Source organism: Crinia signifera, chromosome 9 (genome assembly GCF_055691185.1).
Source record: "Crinia signifera chromosome 9, ASM5569118v1, whole genome shotgun sequence".
In the NCBI taxonomy this organism is placed as follows: domain Eukaryota; kingdom Metazoa; phylum Chordata; class Amphibia; order Anura; family Myobatrachidae; genus Crinia; species Crinia signifera.
In genome coordinates this window covers 135,076,753-135,102,042 of record NC_139225.1, presented here as the reverse complement: position 1 = coordinate 135,102,042, position 25,290 = coordinate 135,076,753, and the positions used below count along the sequence as shown (strand labels likewise).

Below are 25,290 nucleotides of genomic sequence, written 5' to 3'. Positions count from 1 at the left end.
GGGGGGGGGGTGGGGGGGGGGGGGGATGATAGGGGTCTTTGGGTGTCACCTACAAGTGTACATATATCAATGGGCAAAGATGTCATTTTAGTGTCTGCTTTGTGATCATTTTCATATCTTGCTTTGAGAACAGAATAAAAACGTAATAATTCCAGTCCACGTTCTCTATGTATTGGTGGGAGGCTGATTGAGTAGAGGCTCAGATTTCTAAGTTATCCGCTGCCGGTAGTTGGACCCCAGTGCAATAAGAGTAATCCCATTAAAGCTAAGGGATGTCCATGCTGAGATGAATAGACCACGTATAAATCCACGGTGGTGGACGTCATCTATGTCACCGGTCAGCCGGCCAGGCGGCGGGACGCATGGTGAAATAAGATTTACTGCTGATCCGTCTCTTAAACGCCTCCGACAGTGATGTCCGTTTTATTGTGCGCTCCGCGCACTGGGGGACATCGGGCGGGCGTTCTGACGTGGGGGTAGGTTCCTTCTGCAGGATTGTATCCACATGAGAAAGCAACGCTGGGAAAAATTCCGGGACCCCTTCATATCCTGAAAAAGAAATAAATCTACATTGTCCACGGTCAATAGGTCTACCCTAAAATGTTGACATGCCGGAGGTAAAAAGGTTGACACGCAATAGGTCGACATGGTCAAAATGTTGACATTAAAATGGAAGACATTTGACCAGGTCGACATGAGTTTTTCATGATATTTTTTTTTTTTACTGCCTTGTTCTTACTTTACTATCGATGTCAGCGTAGAGGGAGGATATAATAGTGACCCGCGCTACAGAGGAGATGGATATCGCTGAACAGATACCGTAAGCGTGCACATGGCATCTATTCAGTGCTGTGAGGAGAGCCGGGGGCTGCTCAGGGAGCGCTGGGAATGCCCCAAAAGCGACATAAGCAGGGATTGCGTCACTCAGAACCGCCCACTGCCGCCGATATTGGCAGCAGCGGGGATAATCCAGTGTCTTCTCGCCTTAACAGTTCAGGTTTTAAGGATAACTTGCTTGGCCACAGGTGAAAATTTGTGCTCAATCACAGTTATCCTTAACACTTAGACCTATAAGGGTGCCTTGGGAACCTCTTTTAAAATGAGTCAGTGAGTAATGAGTACACCTGCTAATCAGTACACCCGAGTTGGAGAACCACCGATGTATAAATTACCATCATTAACAAATGTCTGGGAAGGGGAACTATAATGGTTAATTCACCAATAGCATCTGCTGTATTCTGAAAAACCTTACAGAGATGTGCACCATTAATATTAATTTATCAAAATGTTCCACCTCGCCATTAGAGGTGGTGGAACTCAGTTCCACCCTGTTCCCCCTCACTTTAACCCCTGGCTATGCATTGTCTTTCCTATAAACCAGGACACTCATTAATTACACAGGTTTTGTGGCTGGCTGACATCAAGCCTGTATTTCATCTGGTTTTAAACTGCCACAGAATCTGTGTAATTCATGAGTACCCCAGTATAAAGGGATAGCAATGTAAGCCCATTAGTGGTCTGTCCCCAGCGTTTTTGTGGCGGGGACCGACGTTGCCTCTCTGTGCATGCGTGTATTTGCCCATATGCAGGGCCGCTGTATGAACGCCTCCAGAATCACCCCCAAAGTACGTTAGGATTACATTTTTTATTTGTCATCAGCCAATTAACCTCCCAGCAAACCCGATTCCGCACCATTATTTTCCTAGTAAGGACGGAGTACTATGTGATGGTTTATTCTAAGGCCGAGCTCATTGTGATGGGTTTGGGGTTCTCTAACCTCCTGTCAGTGGAACATGTCATGACCAACGCTAAGACATACCTGGAAAAGCATTAACGTCAATAACAGCACAACGCCCAGACGGTGTGTCTACAATTAAATCCACCCCAAAGAGGGACATTCCCAGTGCCTCCTGCAATCCCTTAACCACCTGGCGGACAACATCATCCGATGGAGGAAGCCCTTCTGGGGACAGGGGTGCCTGGAAAGAGAGAAGAGCATCCTTAAAATCAGCCCACCTGTGCTCATTGCCAGCAAGCCATGTTTTCAGAATTTCCCGAGGAACGGCTCCATTAGAGGATCCAATCCCTGTCCACAATTCCTAGAGGTTACATTTATCCTGCAGCTCCATGATGTCAGTGCTTATACAAAGATGAACTGATACTATATATGTTTTACTGCATTGTTTTTGGTCGAACGCTATTAAAACATAATGTCTCACAATATACATTATCAATGAAAGTAGTGAGCGCAAAACAGAACTGGCCATAGGGGAATTCATTAGTATCTCAGCAAATTTGATTTAATCATCTGTGCTGAACCATGGAAATCCTTAAAACCTGGACTGTCACGGGTCCCTTAAGGACCGTGTTTGGGAACCTCTGACCTATATAGTGGCATTCTTGCTTTTGTTTCCTATTGGTGAGTTTTCTCTCAGTGCAAACAAGCGTCTGACTTGCCATCCTCATTGCTATGTTACATTGACCTCCTTAGTCCTAACATTGTAAACCTGGCAGTTGCTACTCGCCACTCCCGTCCAAAAGCGGGCATGGTCTCAGATAAGGGGTGTGGCTTTGTGGGAATGCTGCAATTGTTAGCCCCGCCTTCTGTTTTTATCACAGTGAGGGTATACCTAATGCTTTGTGAGCTTCTGGCATACCCGAGTCCCTGTGTATCACGTGAAAAGACTGGGAGCCTTAACAGCCCCTCTTCAACTACGGGACACCCGCTGTCCTAATGGTGGACAGTGGGATAGTCCAAAAAAAAAAATATCTGCCCTTTGCAAAAATCGGGACAGTTGGAAGGTAAGATTTGTTACTTTAAAATCACTTGGAGTGCATTCCGTAGAATGCACTCCATTTACTACAACTGTTTCCTAAACTTCAACCAGGTTCTTATACCAGTGACCTCCTATAGAGGGTTATTCAGACCTGTTTGTAAAGCTGCTTTTTTTTTTCTCAAATAGACAAAACCATGTTGCACTGCAGGTGGGGCAGATGTAACACGCGCAGAGACAGTTATTATGGGTGAGTTATTTTGTTTCTGTGCAGAGTAAAAATTGGCTGTTTTTTTGACACTGCAATTTAGATTTCAGTTTAAGCACACCCCACCCAAATCTAACTCTCTCTACACATGTTACATCTGCCCCACCTGCAGTTCAGCATGGTTTTGTCCCTTTGAAGAAGAAAAAAAAGCAGTTTTGCGATCAGGTTTATATAACCCATAGTCATATACTGGAATTAGCTGTAATCACACTTATACACCTCACAATCGCCTGACTGTATTAATATTAGATACACAGTAACCTGAGGTAGCTGTGATCAGATTCACCTCACCTGGTAACTCACCTGTGACAGGTGGGATTTATTACCCTACCGCCAATAAAAGCTCACATATGTTATATATATTTATTACCATTTATTACCCCCCCCCCCGCAATAAAAGCTCACATATGTTATATATATTTATTACCATTTATTACCTCCCCCCCCCCCCCCCCCCCCGTCAATTTCCCTCAACTCGCAGCTTTTCGGGCAAATCGCGTCATTTAGCCCCGCCCCCTCCTCAAAGACCCGTGAATTGCGGGATTTGCAGTACTGGGGGGCGCCTTGATGATGTCAACATCAGGCCCTGCCTACCGATGTGCTGCTGACAGTCTTCTCTCCAGTCTTCTCCCAGAGAGGAGACTTTAAAAGTAGGCAACACCTCATAACTCACCTGTGACAAGTGTGAACAGGATTCTGCTTTGGAAACTTGGTGGCTGTTGAAGAAGATTGTCGCCTGGTCTGGGGATAGAACATAAGTCTGGTCTGAAAGAGTGTTTCAATATTTGTGACAAAATAATAAGTCGTTCTTCATTGTAACTGGCATACAGGTAAAAACAGGTTCTCTCTTCTGCCGAATTGTCTTTGCTGTTTAAAGGGGATTGTACAGGGTCACGTTTGGTAGCGCTGACATAATACAAATACAATGTGAAGGTTATGCTGCCCATACACTTGTGCGATTGGTTTCGATGCAGATATATCGGCCAGTGTGTAGCCAGCATAACAGTCCAGGTTATAAGGATAGCCATACCTGAGCACAGGTGATGTAATTAGTATAAGCACTTTAGTTATTTTTATTTAACCATCTATGCTCAAGCAGGGATCTCACTAAAACCTAGCTTGTTGGTGTGCCTTGAAGACCGAGGTTTGGAAACACTGCTCTAGAACTTGGACTTCAAGCAGTTCATGTTTTCCACGTCTCTTCTCAGAACCATGATGGAAATAATGTGCTCCACCTGTGGATCTTTCAAATGTGTGATTCAGTAATGAGTGCACCTGTGCACCTGCTGGGTGACCTGGGAAACAGGAACTGTAAGGATGCTTTGAGGACATAGGGGCAGATGTATTAAGCCTGAGGAAGAGATAAACTAGAGATAAAGTTGAGATAAAGTGGAAGGAGATAACGCACCAACCAATCAGCTGTGTTTGAAATATAACAGTTGGGAGTTGATTGGCTGGTGTTTCAGACAGGTGAATTGATTAGAAAGGTGCACCCACACAGGTGATGCCAATCATTAAGTCCAGAAACAAAGCAATGTGTCCCTCCTGGACAACACACACACGTACGTGTTACTGACCTGTCTCCCCCAGAGGGAAATTGCGTATGGAAGGCCTCTGCACCACAAAATGCTGCGACCCCACAACAAACACCTTATAGAGCGTGGCACTGTGGTTAATGAAGCTCTGTAGCAGGCAGGGAGGAGACACGTCCTTTAGGCCCTGCTCATTAAATATCAGCGACATCTGCAATATAAGAGTGCGGTGGTTACAGAGGCCACGGAAAAGGTGACCTATGATTGAATTAAACCCATTCATAATACTTTACATAAATTTACATACCCTGGAGATTTTGGCTTCATAACATGCACACAAGTTGACACAAATGGGTTTGAATGGCTACTAAAGGTAACATTCTCACCTGTGATCTGTTTGCTTGTAATCAGTATGTGTAAATTTATAAAAGGTCAGTGAGCTTCTGGTCTCCTGAAAGACCCTTGCATCTTTCATCCAGTGCTGCACTGACATGTCTGGATTTTGAGTCATGGGGAAAGCAAAAGTATTGTCAAAGGATCTGTGGTAAAAGGTAATTGAGAATGCCAATCAGCAGTGTTCAAACTAATTAAGAAGTGGAAAATTAGGGATTCTGTGGAAACCAAATCACGGTCAGGTAGACCAACAAAAATTTCAGCCACAACTTTGAAAATTGTTCAGGATGCAAAGAAAAATCCACAAATAACTTCAGCTAAATACAGGACTCGTGGAAAAAAAAAGTGGTGTGGTTGTTTCAAGATCCACAATAAGGAGGCATTTGAAGAAAAATGGGCTGCATGGTCAAGTCCCCAGAAGAAAGCCATTACTACGCAAATGCCACAAAGCATCCAGCTTACAATACTCCCAACAGCACAAGCCTCAAAACTTCTGGAACAAAGTCATTTGGAGTGATGAGACCAAAATTTAACTTTTTGGCCACAACCAAAACGTTTGTACATTTGGAGAGAAGTCAACATGATGAAAGGTACACCATTCCTACTGTGAAACACGGAGGTGGATCGCTGATGTTTTGGGGATGTGTGAGCTACAAAGGCACTGGAAACTTGATCAAAATTGATGGCAAGATGAATGCAGCATGTTAGCAGAAAATACTGAAGGAAAATTTGCACTCATCAGCCTGGAAGCTGATCCAAAACACAAGTCGAACTGTCATTGGCTACAGCAAAATATAGTGAAGGTTCTGGAGTGGCCATCTCAGTCTCCTGACCTCAATATCATTGAGACACTCTGGGGAGATCTCAAACGTGCAGTTCATGCAAGACAGCCCAAGAATTTACAGAACTAGAGGCTTTTTGCCAAGAAGAAGGGGCAGCTTTACCATCTGAGAAAATAAAGAGCCTCATCCACTACAAACAAAAGACTGTCATTGATGTTAAAGGTGGCAATACACAGTATTAAGTGGGGTGTGTGAACTTTTGATCAGGGTCATTTGGGTAGTTTCTGTTGTCATTATGATTTATAAAGAGTAAACACAGTTGTATGACAATAAATGGCTTCACCCAACCACTAACCATGAGTGAAAGAAAAGTTTGTGAGTTATCATTCATATTCTCTGACAAATGGCCAGAAAAGCACAAATTCTGCTAGGGTATGTAAACTTATGAGCACAACTGTGTGTGTGTGTACATTAAGGCGCCCAAGGGATTATGTTGGTTGCCTTGTGTATTTACCTTTACCTTAATACCTAGAAATAATTCACGCGGACACCTTATCTAAAAATAAGACTCAGACAACCATGGCATAAGTTTAAAATGGTCAAGTTATTTATTTAGGTGGTATGACCCTTGTTTGTCTATCAAAGGGATGGCCAAGAAAGCACTTGAGACCAGCACCAGTCAGAGGTGTATGCCAATGGCAGCGACTGCATCGCTCCAATCTAACAAACACACCCCTTACGTAAGGTACAGCCTGCACCGTGACGGCTCCCCGCCCCCTCTAAGGTAGGGCGCGGACACCTCAAGGAAGTGCCCACCGTCCCCGCTCAATTCGGGACTCGCCCACCGTCCTGGCAAGGGGGGGTAATACCGCACGGTGACCACCTGACACCTCACCCGACTGCTGGTCGAGAGCGCCTTCTCGCCGATTCTTTAAACTGAAATTAAATTTGCCAATTGTTTGGACAGCCCGAAGGCAATGAGCACCAGAGAAGAAGAAAAAAGAAGGGAAGGGAGGGTGGGGATCCGGATTCCAAGAGGAAGTTCCTGCCCCAGAGCTGGACCCTAAATACCCTGCATAAGCTGCCTCCCCTTTTGGTGCTGATTGGCCCAGCTACACCACATGCTAACCTGCCTAAGAATCATCACACTGCTCTGTGCTGCATTGCCTGTGAAGCTAACCCCCAAATCCCCGGGCTCTTAACTGCACTCTGGCCTAGACTGCCCTCGTTTTGCCATATGGCTGTGGAGGGGGGGCACCAATATATATTTTGCCACCAGGCAACTGGGACAAACTTATGCCACTGCTGCACCCCGGCCCTCCACCCTGAGTGGACCAGACCAGATTCCCCAATACATTTCCGATCCTTCTACATAAAATATGCAGACTGATTTATACATTGCAAACATAGGGACCCTGACAGGCACAATATCATACCTCCCAACTGTCCCGCTTAGTGCAGGAACGTCCCGTTTTTTTAGGGAAAAAACGTGGTGGGGGGGGGGGGAGTTGGGAGTCGTCGTCCCCCCCTGTCACCCTGAATAGACATGTGCACAGCGTCTATTCCTGCATCCGTAGGGGCTGGGGGCATCTGCTGGGCATGCCCCCACAGTGACAAAAACAGACCTATATGCGCGGGGAGTCGCGCGTATATGCCACGCCCCTGAACATTGTGGCGCGTCTACGGCGCGCATGTGGGTGTCCCTACTCCGGAGGACATGGGAGGTATGCAATATTATCTAGGCAGGAGAACCACAGAGTCTCTGTAGCATCAGCATCTCCAGTACAGTCATTTGGAACATCGTTTTCTTACATCAGCGCAGATATGGAGGATGCTGCATTACTGTAGCATACGCCTGATTCAGAGAAGCATGCAACCCAATACCGACAGTTGAGCGATTATTGGCAAAAGGCGCAGGCATATCGTGACCATATTCGGGGCATGTCTAAGTATATGCCTGCGATCCTGTACACAGAAAAAAATGTGCCGGAGACTCTGCCCGTGGCCAAAGGGTTACCCACATGGTCATGTATGGAAGGATCTGCAACCACGGCTGTGTGTGTTACACACGTTACACACTATAGAAAAAACTCCACTCCATTAACGTCTAATTGACTGCAAAGCTGGGATGAGTCACCACCAAGATAACCTGGAATAACCAACATCACTGGGACAATGATTTCACTTTGTACGCACATCCTGAGCAAGCCTATGCCATAACAGGTATTGATTTGCAGACAGGCAGTGTACACATTACATCAGATGCTGTCATTCAGTTTTCATACATCCCAGTGTATTATCTAGATGTGCAGCCACCACCCTGTACTGAGCGTAGCAACATCCCAGTGTATTATCTAGCTGTGCAGCCACCACCTGGCACTGAGCATTGCTACATCCCAGTATATTATCTAGCTGTGCAGCCACCGCCTGGTACTGAGCGTGGCTACATCCCAGTATATTATCTAGCTGTGCAGCCACCGCCTGGCACTGAGCGTGGCTACATCCCAGTATATTATCAAGCTGTGCAGCCACCACCTGGCACTGAGCATGGCTACATCCCAGTATATTATCTAGCTGTGCAGCCACCGCCTGGCACTGAGCGTGGCTACATCCCAGTATATTATCTAGCTGTGCAGCCACCACCTGGCACTGAGCATTGCTACATCCCAGTATATTATCTAGCTGTGCAGCCACCGCCTGGCACTGAGCATGGCTACATCCCAGTATATTATCTAGCTGTGCAGCCACCACCTGGCACTGAGCGTGGCTACATCCAAGTATATTATCTAGCTGTGCAGCCACCACCTGGCACTGAGCATTGCTACATCCCAGTATATTATCTAGCTGTGCAGCCACCGCCTGGTACTGAGCGTGGCTACATCCCAGTATATTATCTAGCTGTGCAGCCACCGCCTGGCACTGAGCGTGGCTACATCCCAGTATATTATCTAGCTGTGCAGCCACCACCTGGCACTGACCGTGGCTACATCCCAGTATATTATCTAGACGTGCAGCCACCACCTGGCACTGAGCGTGGCTACATCCCAGTATATTATCTAGCTGTGCAGCCACCGCCTGGCACTGAGCGTGGCTACATCCCAGTATATTATCTAGCTGTGCAGCCACCGCCTGGCACTGAGCGTGGCTACATCCCAGTATATTATCTAGACGTGCAGCCACCGCCTGGCACTGAGCGTGGCTACATCCCAGTATGCTGTGCAGCCGCTGTGGATCCCCCTATTTGGTTGAACCCATGAATTTCTAGAATCAGGATCGGCTTTTTGAGCCTGGGTCTGGTTGTGTACGGGCAGGGGGACCACATGGCATTTTTATTTATTATTCATTTAGTTAATCTATTTTTTACACTGAAGCCTGGACGGATCTGACTGATCCGTGTATTCTGCTGATTCGTAATCATATTTGGCGGATGTATATAAGGCCACCAAATATGAATGGAAAAAATACGTCCACCATTGGGAAATACGAATCCCGTAAATAGGGCAGATTAGTAAATCTGCCCTATTTACGAGTCATATTTCCCAGAGAATACGGCTGATGTCGGTCGCCCGTACTCGTATTTTTTTAGTAAGTTTCCCCCATTGTGTTATGCACCAGATATTGGGCCTGATTCAGACCTGATTGCTCACCTGGGAATTTACAGATGACTGCAAGTAGATAGCCACCGCCCTGTGCAAGTCCGCGAGTTAATTGTGAATGGATCACTCTATTGATTCTCTTAGTCTGTGCAAATATGAGAAACTGACCCTTTCACAACTGTGCGATAGAATCAGGCTGATCGAGGCCAGAGCTGGCGTCACTGACACTCCCAGAAAATGCCTGGGTAGGCCTGCGTTTTTTCCTGACACTCCCACAAAAAGTCCGGTTACCACTCGCAAACGGCGGCTTTTTGTCGGTCAAATTGCAAGGGGATTGCTATTAGATTCATATGCTATTTTCTTTGCTAATGGGGCTTGCGCATGTGAGCTACGATATGTACGTAATTAGCAACTGATGGTGATAAATGTATGTAAAACATTAATTACACAGCAAAGATGGGCCCCCTTCAGCTCTGGGCCCCATAGCACCTGCACCCCTTGCACCAATGGTAGTTACGCCCTTGCATGCGCAGTTGTTCGGTAAAGTCTGGAAACCCATGTAAGAACTGCAGAAGTACAAGGGGGTGGTAATAGCAGCAAATGATCACATTTCAATGTGGTGAAATATTGCTTTTATGGTGTGGACATGATTTATTCTGTCTGTTATTATGTTAGTGTTGTTTTTCCTTTGAATAACTTTGTTTATATGCAAAATTTTAAACGAAACACAATACAAAAAAAATCCCGATACAAACCTCATGTGAGCTTGGTCCATGGGCCACTTGAGTTTTGCAAACTGCAAGAGAGAGAACAGCAGATTATTTATATAAGCGGTACTGCTTTTCTAGCACGGCGCCCACGATCTAGATTGTATGTGTGGGGCTGATATCTCAAGCATCTCATGCATCTTATGTGTTTGTGCAGCATAAGATGCATGAGATGATGCAATCGACGCAATCAACAAGATTTTTACATTGGAATCAATGTAAAAAGGCCCCAAAACCCCAATTTTAATTGCTAACCCCCCTCATGGGTGAAATGGCCCCCCTTTATTGTTAACGCCACCCCACTATTGACGCCAACCCAAAACGTGGCGAGCCAGCAAGGGGCGGCTGTACGCGTCCTCCGACCTTTTCATACCCCCACTATCCACGTCGGCGTGGAGTTGATTTTATATAGTGTGGCGAGCGCAGCGAGCCACCGAGCCCGAAGCGTGGCGAGCGGACGCGGAATACATGTAAAGTAGTCCGCGTCCCCTCGCCACGCTTCAAACTTGGTGGCTCACTGCGCTCGCCACACTATATAAAATCAACTCCACGCCGACGTGGATAGTGGGGGTATGAAAAGGTCGGAGGACGCGTACCACCGCCGCTCGCCACGCTTCGGGTTGGCGTTGATAGTGCTGGTTATTGGGGGCTCACGATTTTTTATCTCATGGATCTCATGCATGCATGAGATTAAAAAATGGGGTCCATCGCGTTGATTGTATGCCTTAAGTACCTTAAACTTAAGGCATACAATCAATGAGACGGGCGCCGTGCTAGGAAAGCAGTACCATATAAGTTGTAGAGTACATGCCAGTATAGGCTTTTATCTTCTATGTGCATTTGTACCTCTAAACATACCTCCAAACTGTCCTGATCTTTGAGGGACCATCCCTTTTTTTGGGACAGCCCCACATCCCATACTGGGCCAGTGGTGTCCTGCGGTGGGGGGGGGGGGGCAGATGCAAGTCGCACTGTGTCTATTCACGGCAGGCAGGGGGACAGGTGGTATGACCAGCAGAACACAAAGCTCTGGCTATACCCCAAGGTGGCGGAATGGGGGCGTGGCTTAGCAGGAGTGGTGTCCCACAAAGCCACACCCCCTTTTGGGTAGACCACACCCCCTTACCAGGAGGGCTCCATTTCGTGGCGCCCGGAGTACCAGGTTGAATACCTCCACAGTTGGGAGGTATGCAATAAATGCATAGTGCTTCTTCTCTTAGAAGTTTATTTACTAAGATGGGAGTTGAAGATGAGATGTTGCTACAGGCAACAATTATCTTCTAGATGATCCTAAATAAATAAGTAAAATCTAATTGGTTGCTATGGGCAACATCCCATCTTCGATAAAACTCCCACCTTAGTAAATAAACCACTTAATCAGCATCCTGGTATAACTCTCGCTGAGGAATATTTAACTTCTAGTAATCGGCCCATCAAAATGATGGAACAACATACCGGTAATGTCAGCGCCGGGGTCCGTGTGCGCCCAATCCGAGCAGTGCTTGAATTGGTAGCCATCTAGAGGCCACGGGCATGTAAAACAATTGAAATCCACCATGGAGGTGAGGGGCAGTATTGTCTTTTTATTATATAGGATCTGTTATTATTTTGCATACATGATACACTGCACAGTACGTTGCCCTCTGGCCTTTATCATGGATTCTGTTAATGGTTTCCCATAAGCATAGAAACCGGAGAACAGAAAATATAAAGAGTCTGTTTATTGCTTGTATTGTATTGTGAGGCATTCAGGGCCCCATTGTTCTGCCTGATGTGTGATTTGTATAGATGCACCTGCCGGGAACTGGGAGCACAAACAACAGTAGTCCAGCCACAGTAGCAGGTGATGTAATACCTGCTGACTAACTGCATACACACACACACACACACACACACACACACACACACACACACACACACACACAGTAACACACCTCTAGGACTTTACTCTCTCCATGAGTGTTATACAGCTCCCCACCCCTCATCTGAGATAAGGAGTTATTACCAAGGAGGGAGCTGCCACCTCCTTGTGCCCACAGACAGGTGACTGTACACACTCACATTGTAGGATAGAGGACATCTCTGAGGATCACTGTACACGTCTGTCTGTCTGTGTGTGTGTGTGTGTGTGTGTGTGATATTGTGCAAAAATAGAAGTGTTATTAGTTTATTTTTTATCAATTAACACAATGCAAAGTGAATGAACAGAAGAGAGATTAAATCAAATGTATATTTGGTGTAACCACCTTTTGCCTTCAAAACAGCATTGTCTACAAGGTACACCTGTACAAAGTCAGGTGTATGATTAACCAATCAGGTGATAATGATCATAATTTCCATATGTAGGTTGAAACACACTCATTAACTGACTCATTAACTGACACAGACAAAGCTGTGTAGGAGGCCTAAAACTGGGTGATGAAAAGCCAAACTCTGCTACAAAGGTGGTTCATGTCACATTCACCATGGCATGACTGATCACAGCACAAGGTAGTTATACTGCATCAGCAAGGTCTCTCCCAGCAGGCAAAGACTTCAGAGCAGACTGGGCTTCAAGATGTTCTGTTCAAGCTTTTTCAAAGAAGCACAAAGAAACCAGGACTCAGTGGTCGGCCATGGAAGCTCAGAACTAGCAGACAACAAAGGGATCCAGGTACACATCTCCCAACTTGAGAAGTTCCTCAGTGGGACCCATGCATGCTTCCCAAAAAAGGAGGTGTGGCTTGTGAAAATGGGGCATAGCTTCACAACAATGCCACAATTGCCCCCCATTCTGCATCACTGTGGGATACATGGCCAGCCATGCCCCCACCCCCAGTCTCCATGTATAAATGCTGTGATGAGCAGAGCAGAAGTTGACAAGGGGGGCTCCCAACTGCCCCCCCCCACTGCAGAACATTGCAGGCCCCCGGGTGGTAAGCAGAATAGTCCCCCAAAAATGTGATTGTCCTGCAAAAATTGGGACAGTTGGGAGTTATGCAGGTACCCCTATCTACCTATCTACTCTTTTGGCCAGAAGAGGTCTTCATTAAAGAATTTCAGCCAAAATACATATCTTCCATGTGGAAACAAGGCCAAGCGACTCATCTATGGGAAAACATAGGAGTGTGGGTGCGGTCAAATGGTAACACTAACAGGTGCTTTGGTCTGGACAAAATGTGAATTATTTGGCTGTAACAGAAGGCAGAGGGTTCACCGCAGGGCTGGAGAGCGATACAATGATAAGTGTCTGCAGGCAACGGTGAAACAAGGTGGAGGTTCCTTGCAACTTTGGGGTGGCATTTCAGCAAATGGAGTTGGGGATTTGGTCTGGATTAATGGTGTCCTCCATGATGGCAGGTGCTTATCCATCATCTAACTCCATCAGGGAGGTGTCTGATTGGTTTTAAATTTATTCTGAAGCCGTACAACAACCCCAAATATACAGCCAATGTCATTAAGAAGTATCTTCAGTGTAAAGTAGAACAAGAAGTCCTGGAAGTGAAGATTTGGACCCACAGAGCCCCAATCTCATCATCATTGAGTCTGTCTGTGATTACACAAAGAGACCGAAGGATTCGAGGAAGCTACATCCATAGAAGATCTGTGGTTAGTCCTCCAAGATGTTTGGAACAATCTCCCTGTCGGGTTCCTTCAGAAACTGTGTGCAAGTTCCTAGAGGAACTGATGCTGTTTTGAAGGGTGGTCACATCAAGCATTCATTTAATTTAGAATTTTATTTTCATTAACTTTGCAATTTGTTGACAATAACTATTCACCCTTCTATTTGTGAAAGTATTCTTACTTTGCAGTATGTTTTCTGCCTAAAACTTTTTCTCAGTACTGCATATGCATATGCATACCTCCCAACAGTCCCGTTTTTCGCAGGACTGTCCCGCTTTTTTGGATGGGTCCCGCCACCTGCCCGGGCCGGCAGTGTCCCGCTGTGGGGGGGAGCAGTTGGGAGTCCCCCCCAGGCTGAAAGAATCAACGCTGAACGCATTTGCACAGCGTCTATTCCAGGCATTCCCAATCACGGTCCTCAAGGCACACCAACAGTGCAGGTTTTGTAGATATCCAGGCTTGAGCACAGGTGACTTAATTAGTATTTGAGGGATTCTAATTAAACCATCTGTGCTGAAGGCACAGGCAACGGGAGACTTCTTCCGCCATTGGTAGACTTCTTCTCCCGCCATTACCAATATATTTCCAGTATTCCCAACTGGTCTGCAGAGTACCCCAGGTTGGGAACCGCTGTTCTAGGTCAGAAACAGACAGCACACTCATACATGTACACATATTATTACGTTAGTGTGTTAGTAGATATCCTTACTGATGGGGAAGGTGAGATGGGCTCTGACCAGTGATTCCACATTGCTACGTTTGGTCTTCAGCTCCACACATGGTGGGGAGAACACACTGACCCCTGCAGGACACAAAAGGTAAGACAATTAGCGATTCATTATTATCATGCCTGGGTTCATTCATATAACTGCCGCCTTGCACTGCTGCCCCGGCTCACCAAGCTGGCATGAAGAATTGTGCTACAAACCTGCCATCTTGGGTAGCCACACAGATGCCATGATGTAAGAGATCAGCAAGGACAATGTCACACGGATTAGAATGGGTGTTGGCCAGCTATGGGGCATTGCATCGACTAGCAAACAGAAATGTAGTCAGATCACTTATAATTGGTTAGTTGAATTGCAAATGCTAATAAAAAAAATACTGGTTTCAGTTTTGGCTTTGGACACCGATATCGCAAAAAAAAAAGGAGAAAAATCGCAAAACTCTTTTTAACAAATTTACACCATAAACTTGTCGTTTAATTCTAAGAACGTGTAAAAAGTCATTTTTTTCTGTTTGAACATGAATTAAAGAGATGTGGATTCATTTGGTATTGGCTCAAGGGCCTTATTCAGAACTGTTCGCACAGGTACGAATTGGGCCTCCCAGAAATCATGTTAGCCTCGGTCACGCAAGGGATTTGCTCGGTTTGCGAATGGATGTGAACGGATGCACATCAATTCGCATCTTGCATCTGAATTGGTTAGCATTTTGCTCACCATCGACTGATTTTTCCACTGGTCTTTGGTCTACGCAGCTGCCGTGTAGCCTAGGACTTAATCGTTGCTGGGATAAAAACAGGCACATCTGGCCTGCTGTTGACATCAAACACCTTCCCCTAGTAGGCTTAAGCATGCCTGCAGTTTTGCTGGGACGCCCACCATTTATCATGGCGCTTCCTTACAACGGCTGGTTCCAACCCGCACAAGTCCACTTCCTGTCAATCATTATGCGAAGGGTCTGTGATGAGAAATTTTAGCAGAACCCAGTTCGCAGCTGGTACTCGCGCATGCGCGTTGCAGGCCATACGCATGCGCACTTTAATGATTATCGCCCGGTGGCCGAATTCTGAATCGGCCACAATATCTCAAATATTAGCAGCTGCGATTGTAACTGTTCTCCTGACCTTGGTTGTGGGTCTCCAGGCTGCGTAGAAGGTGGTAGGATTGGAAGCGGTCAAGCAGTGTATGAACAGCAGGTAAGGGATCCAACATGATGGTAAAGGGGTTAGTGTCCAGATAGACCTATGGAACCCAAACAATAATTGGTACTGCAAAGGACCTCTCCATATTATAGGTGAGATAAGGCAGCGGCTGTTACTAGAGAAGCAACACTAGACAAGTAAGGGTAGAAGGCATAACTAGACGAGTAAGACTAGCTGGCTCACTATGTAAAGAAGGGCAGCAGGCATTACTAGATTAGTAACAATAGCAGGCATCACAAGGCAAGGAGGAGGAGCAGGCAACAGTATTTGATTATAGATAGTATGCATCAATAGACAAGGGTAGAAGGCATTACTAGATGAGTAAAGATTGCTGGCATCACTTGGCAAGTAAGACCAGCAGGCAATACTAAATAAGCAACAATGGCAGGCATTACAAGTCAACAAGGCAAGTAAGGGCAGGAGGCATTACTAGATTATGTAAGAACAATGAAACACAATATAAGTAAGAGCAAACAAGCATTTTTATATAAGTAATAGCAAGATGTATCACTAGAAAGGGTAAACTTAGGCAACTGGACAAAAAAAATTAGCAGTTGTTACAGCAAGAAATACTATTAAAAGATAACAGGCCTCACTAGATGCACCATACTGCATCATTGGGCAAACATGCAGAGCATGCAACACTAGACAAATGATAACAGTATCCAACAGTAGACAAACAATAACAACATGCAACACTAGACAAACAAGAGCATTAGGCAACACTAGACAAATGATAACAGTATCCAACAGTAGACAAACAATAACAACATGCAACACTAGACAAACAAGAGCATTAGACAACACTAGACAAATGATAACAGTATGCAACAGTAGACAAACAATAACAACATGCAACACTAGACAAACAAGACACCGGCGAGGGGACCAGGGAGCGGGGGAGGGCAGCCGGGCAGAAGGAGCAGGGGGGGGGGGGGGGGTGGCACAGGAAACCAGGGACCCGGGCAGGGGAAGCCACAGCACGCCAGCACTTAAATAAATAAAGAGCCCATACAAATGAAACACTAGACAAATGATAACAGAATGCAGCAGTAGACAAACAATAACAGCATTCAACACTAGACAAACAAGAGCAGCAGGCAACAGTAGGTAAACAATAACAGCATACAATACTGGACAAACAATAACAGCATGCAACACAAGACAAACAATAACAGCATGCAACACTAGACAAACAAGAGCAGCATGCAACACTAGACAAACAAGAGCAGCAGGCAACAGTAAGCAAACAATAACAGAATGCTATACTAGACAAACAATAACAGCATGCAACACAAGACAAACAAGCATTAGGCAACACTAGACAAATGATAACAACATGCAACTCTAGACAATCAAACTCAGCAGGAACACTAGACAACCAAACACAACAGGCAACACTAAACAAGCAATAACAGCAAGCAACACTAGACAAACAAGAGCAGCAGGCAACAGTAGACAAACAATAAAGGCCCCCATCCACTAGTCAGATTTGGCCTGTTTTCATCAGATTAAAATGGATCTTAAGGCCCCCATACACTAGGGCGACTTGTCCTTAGGACAAGTCGCCCCCGACTTCCCCCTGAGCTTCCCCGGCTGCTCCCCGGGGGAGCTTGATTAGATTGGCACTTGATGTGCCATTTTTTACATGTGATAAATCGTCTCGATTTATCACATGTAAAAAACCCGGGGAGCAGGGGGGGGGGGGGGGCTACAGAGGTGGGAGCTGGTGGGAGCAGGGGGGGCTGGGGACGCTGCGGGGGACACGTCTGTGTCCCCCGCTGCTGGGGACGGTGCGGGGGACAGCGTCTGTGCGGCGAGGCGGTAGAGGGAGCACGGGGGGCTGGGGACGCTGCGGGGGACACAGGCGGCATAGAGCCGGGCAGGGGGAGCCGGCGGGAGCAGCTGTCAGTGCTAGAAAAAAAAAGCCTATACAATGAATGGGCAGCCTGTGATTGGCTGAGCGCTCTCTCAGCCAATTGCTGACTGGCTGAGAGTGCGCTCAGCCAATCACAGGCCGCCCATGCATTGTATGGGCTTTTTTTTTTTTTATTCAATACTGACAGCTCCCGCCGGCTCCCCCTGCCCGGCTCTATGCCGCCTGTGTCCCCCGCAGCGTCCCCAGCCCCCCCTGCTCCCTCTACCGCCTCGCCGCCCCACTAGGTTCCAAGTCGGGTGGTCGGACGTGCAGCAGGTCCGACCACCCGACGCAGATCCGATGCGCACGGGACCGCGCATCGGATCTGAGGGGACATCAAAACTAGACGATTTTGGTCCGATTTCGGCCAGATCCGACTGATCTGGCTGAAATCTGACCAAAATCGGCTAGTGTATGGGGGCCTTTACAGACCGATCTGACTAAAAAAGGTCAAATCTGTGCTCCCTCATATCAAATGTGCAACTTAAGGCCCATAAGGACAAGTCGGACCTGATTGTCCAAGCAGCTCCCCGGGAGGGGTCACATGTGATTAGGCACTTCATGTGCCAAGTTTTGCATGTGATAAACCGCATGCAATTTATGATATGCAACTCCCGGGGAGCTGCAGGCAGGGGGACAGCGGACACCGGCGAGGGGACCAGGGTGCGGGGGACGGCAGCCGGGCAGAAGGAGCGGGGGGGGGGGGGGCGGCACGGGGAACCAGGGACCCGGGCAGGGGAAGCCACAGCACGCTAGCACTTAAATAAATAAAGAGCCCATACAAATGAATCCACTGCAGTCACTGATTGTCTGAAACCTCTCAACCAATCGCTGATTTGCTGAGAGTGGTCTCAGCCAATCAATGGTTGCATATTCATTTGAATTTTTTTTTTTAAAGTGCTTGAGCTGCTCTGCCAGGCTCCCTGGTTCCCTATGCCCCCCCCCCCCCCCTGCTCCCTCTGCCAGCTGCCGTCACCTGCCTGGCTCCACATAAGGTTCAACAAATCTTATGATCAGCCGCTCCAACCTACCGACTTCGATCCGATGCGCATCAGGTGGATGTCTACATTTGCGATTTGGGCCGGGATTCATCTACATCGTGCCCAAATCGCATAGTGAAGGGGGCCTTTAGTTTCTGATCCATTTGACAAAAAATATGTGGTGCGTCACCAAAGATTCATCTGAAGCTGTCAGTTTGTCATAGGTCTGATCAGATGTATCTGACGTGAATAGGGTGAAAAATTAGTCCAAGTAGTTCAAGGGAAATCTGAAGAGATTTGTAGTTTCAGATATGTCTGCGTAGTGGATGGGGGGGCTAAACAACAATAACAGCATGCAACACTAGAAAAATGAGCAGCAGCCAACACTAGACATACAATAATACCCCTTTCACACTGCAGCTCTTAACCGGTATATTGCCGATTTTTTTAGCATTTTAAAACGGTTAGAGCTGCAGTGTGAAAGCACCAGTCTGCATTTACCGGTTACAAATAACCGGCATTTGCAAACGGGTAAAAAGCAGAGTCCTACACTGTTCAGAGCTTTTATGCAGTGTGAACGGCTCTGAACCGGTATATAGGACTCAGGCAGTAGCTATGAGAGCGCAGTGCATATGTAATGAGCCACTCATTACATATGCGCATATGTAATGAGTGCAGTGCATATGTAACGAGCAGCTCATTACATTTGCACTAATCTCATTACATATGCACATATGTAATGAGCGGCTCATTACATATGCACTAAGCTGTCTTATAGCTACTGTCTGTCCTGCTTTCACACTGCAAACCTGCTTGAGACCCAGTATTTATGTGCAGTGTGAAAGGAGTTTAAAACGGTAATATACCATTTTAAATACCGTTTCAAAATACCGGGTCTCAAACGTTTAGGCAATGTGAAAGCAGCATAACAGTATGTAACACTATGCAAACAATAACGGCATGCAACACTAAACAAACAAGAGCAGCAGGCTGTGGTTTATTTCAAGACAAACAAGAGAAGAAGAAAAAAATTTACAAACAAGAGCCACAGGCTACACTAGACAAACAAGAACAAACAGCAACACTACATAAACAAAATGGAACGGAAGACTAGAAAAACAAGAACATCAGGCAACACTAGGCAAAAAGCAGCAAGCAACAGCAGACAAATGAGTGCAAGCACACATAGATAAACAAGAGCAGCAGGCAGCAGTCAGTAAACAATAACATCCTGTAACACTAGTCAAACAAGAATGTAAACAACGCGAACAGCAGATAAAACTAAACAAGAACAGCAGATAAAAATAGACAAGAGAAACAGATAACACTAGGCAAAAGCAGCAGATAACATATATACAGAAAAGGGTCAGAAGAAGAAGAAGGGAGAAAATTGTTTGACAACAGGAAAGAACAGTTCTTATAATTCCCTGGAACAGCTACTTATTGCAGCCATGTCCTGATATGATATCAATATACAGTCTCACAAAATTCATTCTTTATCAGTATAATATGTGTCATTAAATAATGATAATTTGGGGGGCTCATTGCCCCAATGATAAATAAGTCCTTGCCTTCAGAGTTTTCTATCCACTTAGATTTTGTACCATAAAATGTTGCAACCCCTTTATGCATATGTCAATCATGCGTCTGTATTTCATTCATTGGTTCCAGTTTCTATATTTCTGACAAAGCTCTCTGCTGTGAGTACCTGTGCCTTGCCTTATGTCCCACCTCAAGTAAAGGTGTGTACGCAATAGGTGAACTTTAACATCTATTACACATTTATGTTCAAATTCAATATTTACACATTAACAGTAATTAGTAACGTACACACCACTGAGATATACATAGAAAGAATGAAAGGAAGTGGAGTGTGTCTGATGAATGGACGGCATTCCCCTGACTCACTGTGCAAGAAGTATATGACCCCTTCTCCCACTGCTGCATCTCCCTCTGCTGTGTTGCTGTGCTAATTATGTGGTGAGGTCTATTTCCAAGTGGGCTAAAGGATCTGTCACATGACAGAGCAGGACAGGGGGAGGAGCAAGGGCGGAAGAAGTAGCCTGAATGGGCACTGTGGCTCGCTGCACTCACCACCTGGTTACTACAGGCAACCAATGGTGGCGTGGATAGTGACCCTGCAAGGCCTCCGGACTTGCTCCTCCCCCTGGGCATGAAAGGACCTTTAGCCCACTTGGACTACAACTACTGTACCCTAATATATGCTGTGCAGTATGATACTGTAAAATAGGGACTACCGGCAAATTTAGGCATTCTCCACATTTTCGGCACAAATGTATATATATACCCTTTTCACACCGCACAAATAACCTGGGTCCGACCCGGGTCTCTGGGCTGTGTGAAAGGGCAATTTAAGAAACCCTGGGTCCCACAACCTAACTTGGGTCGAGCGACCTGGGCCACATTCACATTATAGAGAGGAGGCAGTGTCAGCACCAAGGCCTTCACCAAGTGCTACCTCCTCCTCCCCCACCCCCCGATGATGCGCCACCGCTCCGTCCCACCCCCTTTCTGACGTCAGTGCCGGGTCGCTGTGGGGGATTATTATCGCAAATGCCATGTCGCTCCTGAGACGGACCCATGTCCACATCCCGGGTGCGACCCAGCATTTGCGATGTGAAAGGGGTATTAATGTAGGACAAGTAGATGCTAAATATGTAAAACATACTGTATAGATTATATTACTAATTAAATTTAAAGGGTTCTAAAAGTCCTTGGCCAGATCCAACCATGTTTTTTTTAGGCTTAGAGTGGGTTATAAAGATTTTACTACAGTAGCACAAGTTCTCCAGATTTATTTGTGTTACTGTACCTGAAGCTTTTGGACGAGGTGGTGGGAAGTCAGGTCTTGACCAGCTTCGACCAAGAGGTCTGACAACTTGTGGATGATCACATCAAATGGTCCCTGGCTATTGAGACATTTAGTGAGGTCAATCTGAAGAAGAAATTACATCGTTTAAGTCCAGGAGGAACTTGTAGTATGGAAGGAGTAGATTAAAACTGAGGGAACCCATCCTAAACCACAAAAACCCAGATGGATTTGTCACATCTGGTTGGAAATCCAGATTGACTGGGTATAATATAAGCAAGTCTTTGCCATCATGAACTGACCGAGTAATGGTAGGGTAAATGTGGTCTTCTAGCTTTTAAAGAAATCTGGTGTTTGGTGTTTGAAATCCGATCAAACCGAAGAATGTAGACCACACTACACGCACCCTCACCCCTAACATGTGTGTGGTCAATCAGATCAGATGTCTGTGATACTATTCAAATGTATCGTGAAGTGTGTGGCCAGTAATGGACCGGTGGTAGATGTAATCCAACGATCCTTCTTCTAGAGAGATGGGATAAGTGGAATTCAAGACCACTAAGCCACAAAGACCCATAGTAGTATGTTATGTGGGTTGCAAGATTCCTTTAGATCCATCAGAAACTCTGTGTTTAAGCCTATTGGAAAAATCACATTATATATTGAGCGTGGAGGACTCTCATTCCTAAGAAAGACAATGAGCAGTTTATCAGTAGAACGGCAATATCATCTCTTGTAAACATCTCTCAGCTATCCGTCATTAGAATTTGACAGTCATCATTTATCTCTGTCTAGGTTTTAGTCACACCCATGAGTAAATGCATGACCCTGGCACCGAGGACAGAGGAGGCCTAGACGTCACAGAAACCTCATAAAGAGAGTAGGAAATACCCGGACTTACCTCTGTCACATCATAGCCGTGATTCCTAGAAAACAAACACAAGGAACCAAAGAATTAACCTCAAATTAACATAAACATTCTCTGCAATTGGAAATAACGGCTATACAGTACACATAAGTTAAATAATGCTGTCTATTCCATTATGCACTTAGTGGAATTCTAATATCCTCAACGAAAAGGACTATTGTAAACACAAAGAAACACATAGGGGGGTATTCAATCAAGGTGAGGGGGGGGGGGGTGGTGGTGATGTTAGGGGGGAATCACCCAATGTTGTTGTGCTTTAGGAGCCTCCACCCCTGATGGTTTCCACAAACTGGCTGCAGGCTGCACAACCTCTTATCATTCTCTAAGGCTAATGTCACACATTCAGCGGGTCCCACTGCGCCACAAGGAGCCGGCTAACCGGATTTAGCCACAAATATTGAATTGGGCCCCTATGTAACATTAGGATTCTGGCTGGCATTGTCTGGATCCTGTTCTGCAGGATCTGGCCACATTGCTGTGTATGACCCCCGCACTGCCTCCACCTAGGTGTTTGCAGGGTCGGTGCAAGCCCTGTCAGGCGACCCCACCATGCGCCCGTCCCCCTCCGCTTCCCCTCTCCCACCGCTCACCCGCTCCGACCTGGGGGGGGGATGTGCTGACACCGATCGCCTGGCTCCACAGGGGGCAGGGGTGTGACCGTCCCACCCCGATTGTAAGGGAGGGGGAGTGGTTGGGAGGCAGTCGGTGCAGCAGCTGCAGCTTTCATACAAAGTGCCACCCTCCAGTGGCCGGCGCCCAAGGCAAATGCCTAAATCTGCTTAGTGGTGGTGCCGGCCCTGGGTGTTTGTCTTCACAGATGAACATTCGTATTACTTTACACGATTAAAGTCTCTATACAGCACTGATACGTAATACATGATAGGAAGAATAAATTATTTATTAAGCAAAGAAACACTATTGGGAATCAATAGAGAAGTTTAGATTAGATTGAAAAGATAGACACATAAGAACAAATGGGAAATTAGTGACTAAAAAGACTTCAGCTTGTGGCTTAGGGCTTCAGTAAAATGTATCCTTCCACTGCATAAGCTAGTCCTGAGGCTGCTCCTCCGACCCCTGCCTCATGCCTTTACCATCTCTGCCTAGGGATGGCAATCGACCATCGATGATTTGAAATCATCAATGGTTTATGGCCAATGTCGAATACTTTTTCCATCGATGGGGGAGAACCAGATGGTTTCCCTTCATTGATGGCATGGGGGCGTGGATCGCGGGAGGGGGGTCCCTCACCTACACCATGGTGGATGGTGGGAGTGTACTATAGCCCTGGCTGGGTTGGGGGAGGTGATATCAAGGGGGTGGTGGTGTGTATAACACTGGTCTTTTCCCTAGGGGGGGGGGTTGTGTATAACACTGGGCGGGAATGTTATACACACGGGGATGAGTGACAGATCTGGCTAAATATATAAGAGATACTTTGTGATTCCAAAACACATAAAGGTACAGTACTACTATATATACTGTCATACATCACACACATGTACAGTAATATAATGTATACTGTGTGATACCGAAACACATATATGTACAGTACTAATATATGCACTGTGTCATACAGTCACACACATGTATGTAATATAATGTATACTGTGTGATACTGAAACACATATATGTACAGTACTAATATATGCACTGTCATACAGTAACACATGTACAGTAATATGATGTATACTGTCTAATACTGAAACACAGAAGAACAGTACCACTATATACACTGTGTCATACACATGTATAGTAATATAATGTATACTGTGTAATACCGTAACACATAAAGGTACAATACTACTATATACACTGTTTCATACAGTCACACGCATGTACAGTAATATAATGTATATTGTGTATTACTGAAACACAGAGGTACAGTACTACTGTGTCATAAAGTCACACACATGTACAGTAATATAATGTATACTGTGTAATACCATAACACATATACCGTAACACATAGAGGTACAGTACTACTATATGCACTGTGTCATACAATCAAACACATGTACAGTAATATAATGTATACTGTGTAATACCATAACACATAGAGGTACAGTACTACTATATATACTGCACCGTCTAATACAGAGCAGACACATGTATAATCATCCATATATGTCTAGTGTCCGTGCGTCTCAGAAACATTGCCACTTATGCACAAACACAGAGGCACAAGGTAGCAGACTAGCTTTCGAAGCTTTTGCTTCGAGCGGGCTTACTAGTAATGCCATATACAGTGAACAATAAAGCTATATATAGACAGTCGTACAGTCATATGTACAGTATGTACAGTAATACTATACATATACAGTATATATATATATACTGTGTTACACGGAAACATACATACAGGTAGCAGGCTTGTATAACTATAAACTACCTCATACAATGTATTATACAATCACACTCATGGATACACTATCCGCCTGTACATATAGGAATAACCTGCGAGTGCCATACACCTGTAATGAGATATATTTACCTGCATAGATCCTCAAATATATGGAAATTAAGTTTCCTTTTCTTTTTCTCATTCAAACAGACGCCAATCCTCTTCCTGGTCTGCAGAGCCGGCATGATCACTGCGCCTGCTACCAGTCCCTACACTGGAAACCAGTCTGCTCAGTTAGCACCAGCCAGCTCCAGTCACCTTTGACCCCCCATCATCATTCCGCCTGCCCTGAGCAGGATGGTTCTCGCAGTGGATGACGAGGGCTGGAGCTGGGCACAATGCACACACTTTGGGCGGTATCAGCTGATTGCCATAAATATTGATTAGGTAACTGTAACCAGGGATATTGTGTGTGACACTCCTTGTGGTGACAGCCACAGGCAGGGCTGAGCTAGGGGGTAATGAACTGAGATGGGCCAGGAGGCCTGTTGTATGTACTGTGTATGTAACTATGTACATATGTAATGCTGTATGTAATGTGTATGTACATATGTAATGTTGTATGTAATGTGTATGTACATATGTAAT

The 25,290-nt window shown here is 45.7% G+C and overlaps 2 protein-coding genes across 5 annotated transcripts in view; one reads left to right on the top strand and one right to left on the bottom strand.

Moving 5' to 3' along the window:
* Positions 1 to 23: 23 nt before the first annotated feature.
* On the bottom strand, positions 24 to 25,059 carry LOC146036115 (inositol-tetrakisphosphate 1-kinase-like). The gene is made up of 10 exons (XM_083159940.1): positions 24,793 to 25,059; positions 22,272 to 22,296; positions 21,374 to 21,496; positions 15,565 to 15,682; positions 14,425 to 14,517; positions 10,101 to 10,141; positions 4,620 to 4,785; positions 3,716 to 3,783; positions 1,820 to 1,979; positions 24 to 549 (listed from the first exon to the last, which is right to left on the bottom strand). The coding sequence occupies exons 1-10, from the start codon at positions 24,885 to 24,887 to the stop codon at positions 332 to 334; spliced, it is 1,107 nt and encodes a 368-aa protein (XP_083016066.1). The 5' UTR covers positions 24,888 to 25,059; the 3' UTR covers positions 24 to 331.
* The window catches only part of LOC146036113 (calpain-1 catalytic subunit-like), a 100,000-nt gene continuing 78,371 nt past the window's right edge, over positions 3,662 to 25,290 (top strand). For 2 of the 4 annotated variants that reach the window (XM_083159937.1, XM_083159938.1), the window contains exon 1: positions 24,868 to 25,089. The gene's annotated coding sequence lies outside the window, so the exon portion shown is untranslated. Of the gene's footprint in view, positions 3,873 to 24,867; positions 25,090 to 25,290 lie in introns of those variants that run through there. The other 2 variants (XM_083159939.1, XM_083159936.1) reach the window with 2 other exon arrangements.

Excerpts from the sequence above, each read along its gene's own strand:
- LOC146036115 (XM_083159940.1), bottom strand. The coding sequence starts at position 24,887 with ATGCCGGCTCTGCAGACCAGGAAGAGGATTGGCGTCTGTTTGAATGAG. Across the intron at positions 22,297-24,792 it reads ATATTTGAGGATCTATGCAG|GAATCACGGCTATGATGTGA; the intron begins GTAAATATATCT and ends TTTGTTTTCTAG. Across the intron at positions 1,980-3,715 it reads CCTGTTCACACTTGTCACAG|GCACCCCTGTCCCCAGAAGG; the intron begins GTGAGTTATGAG and ends CTCTCTTTCCAG.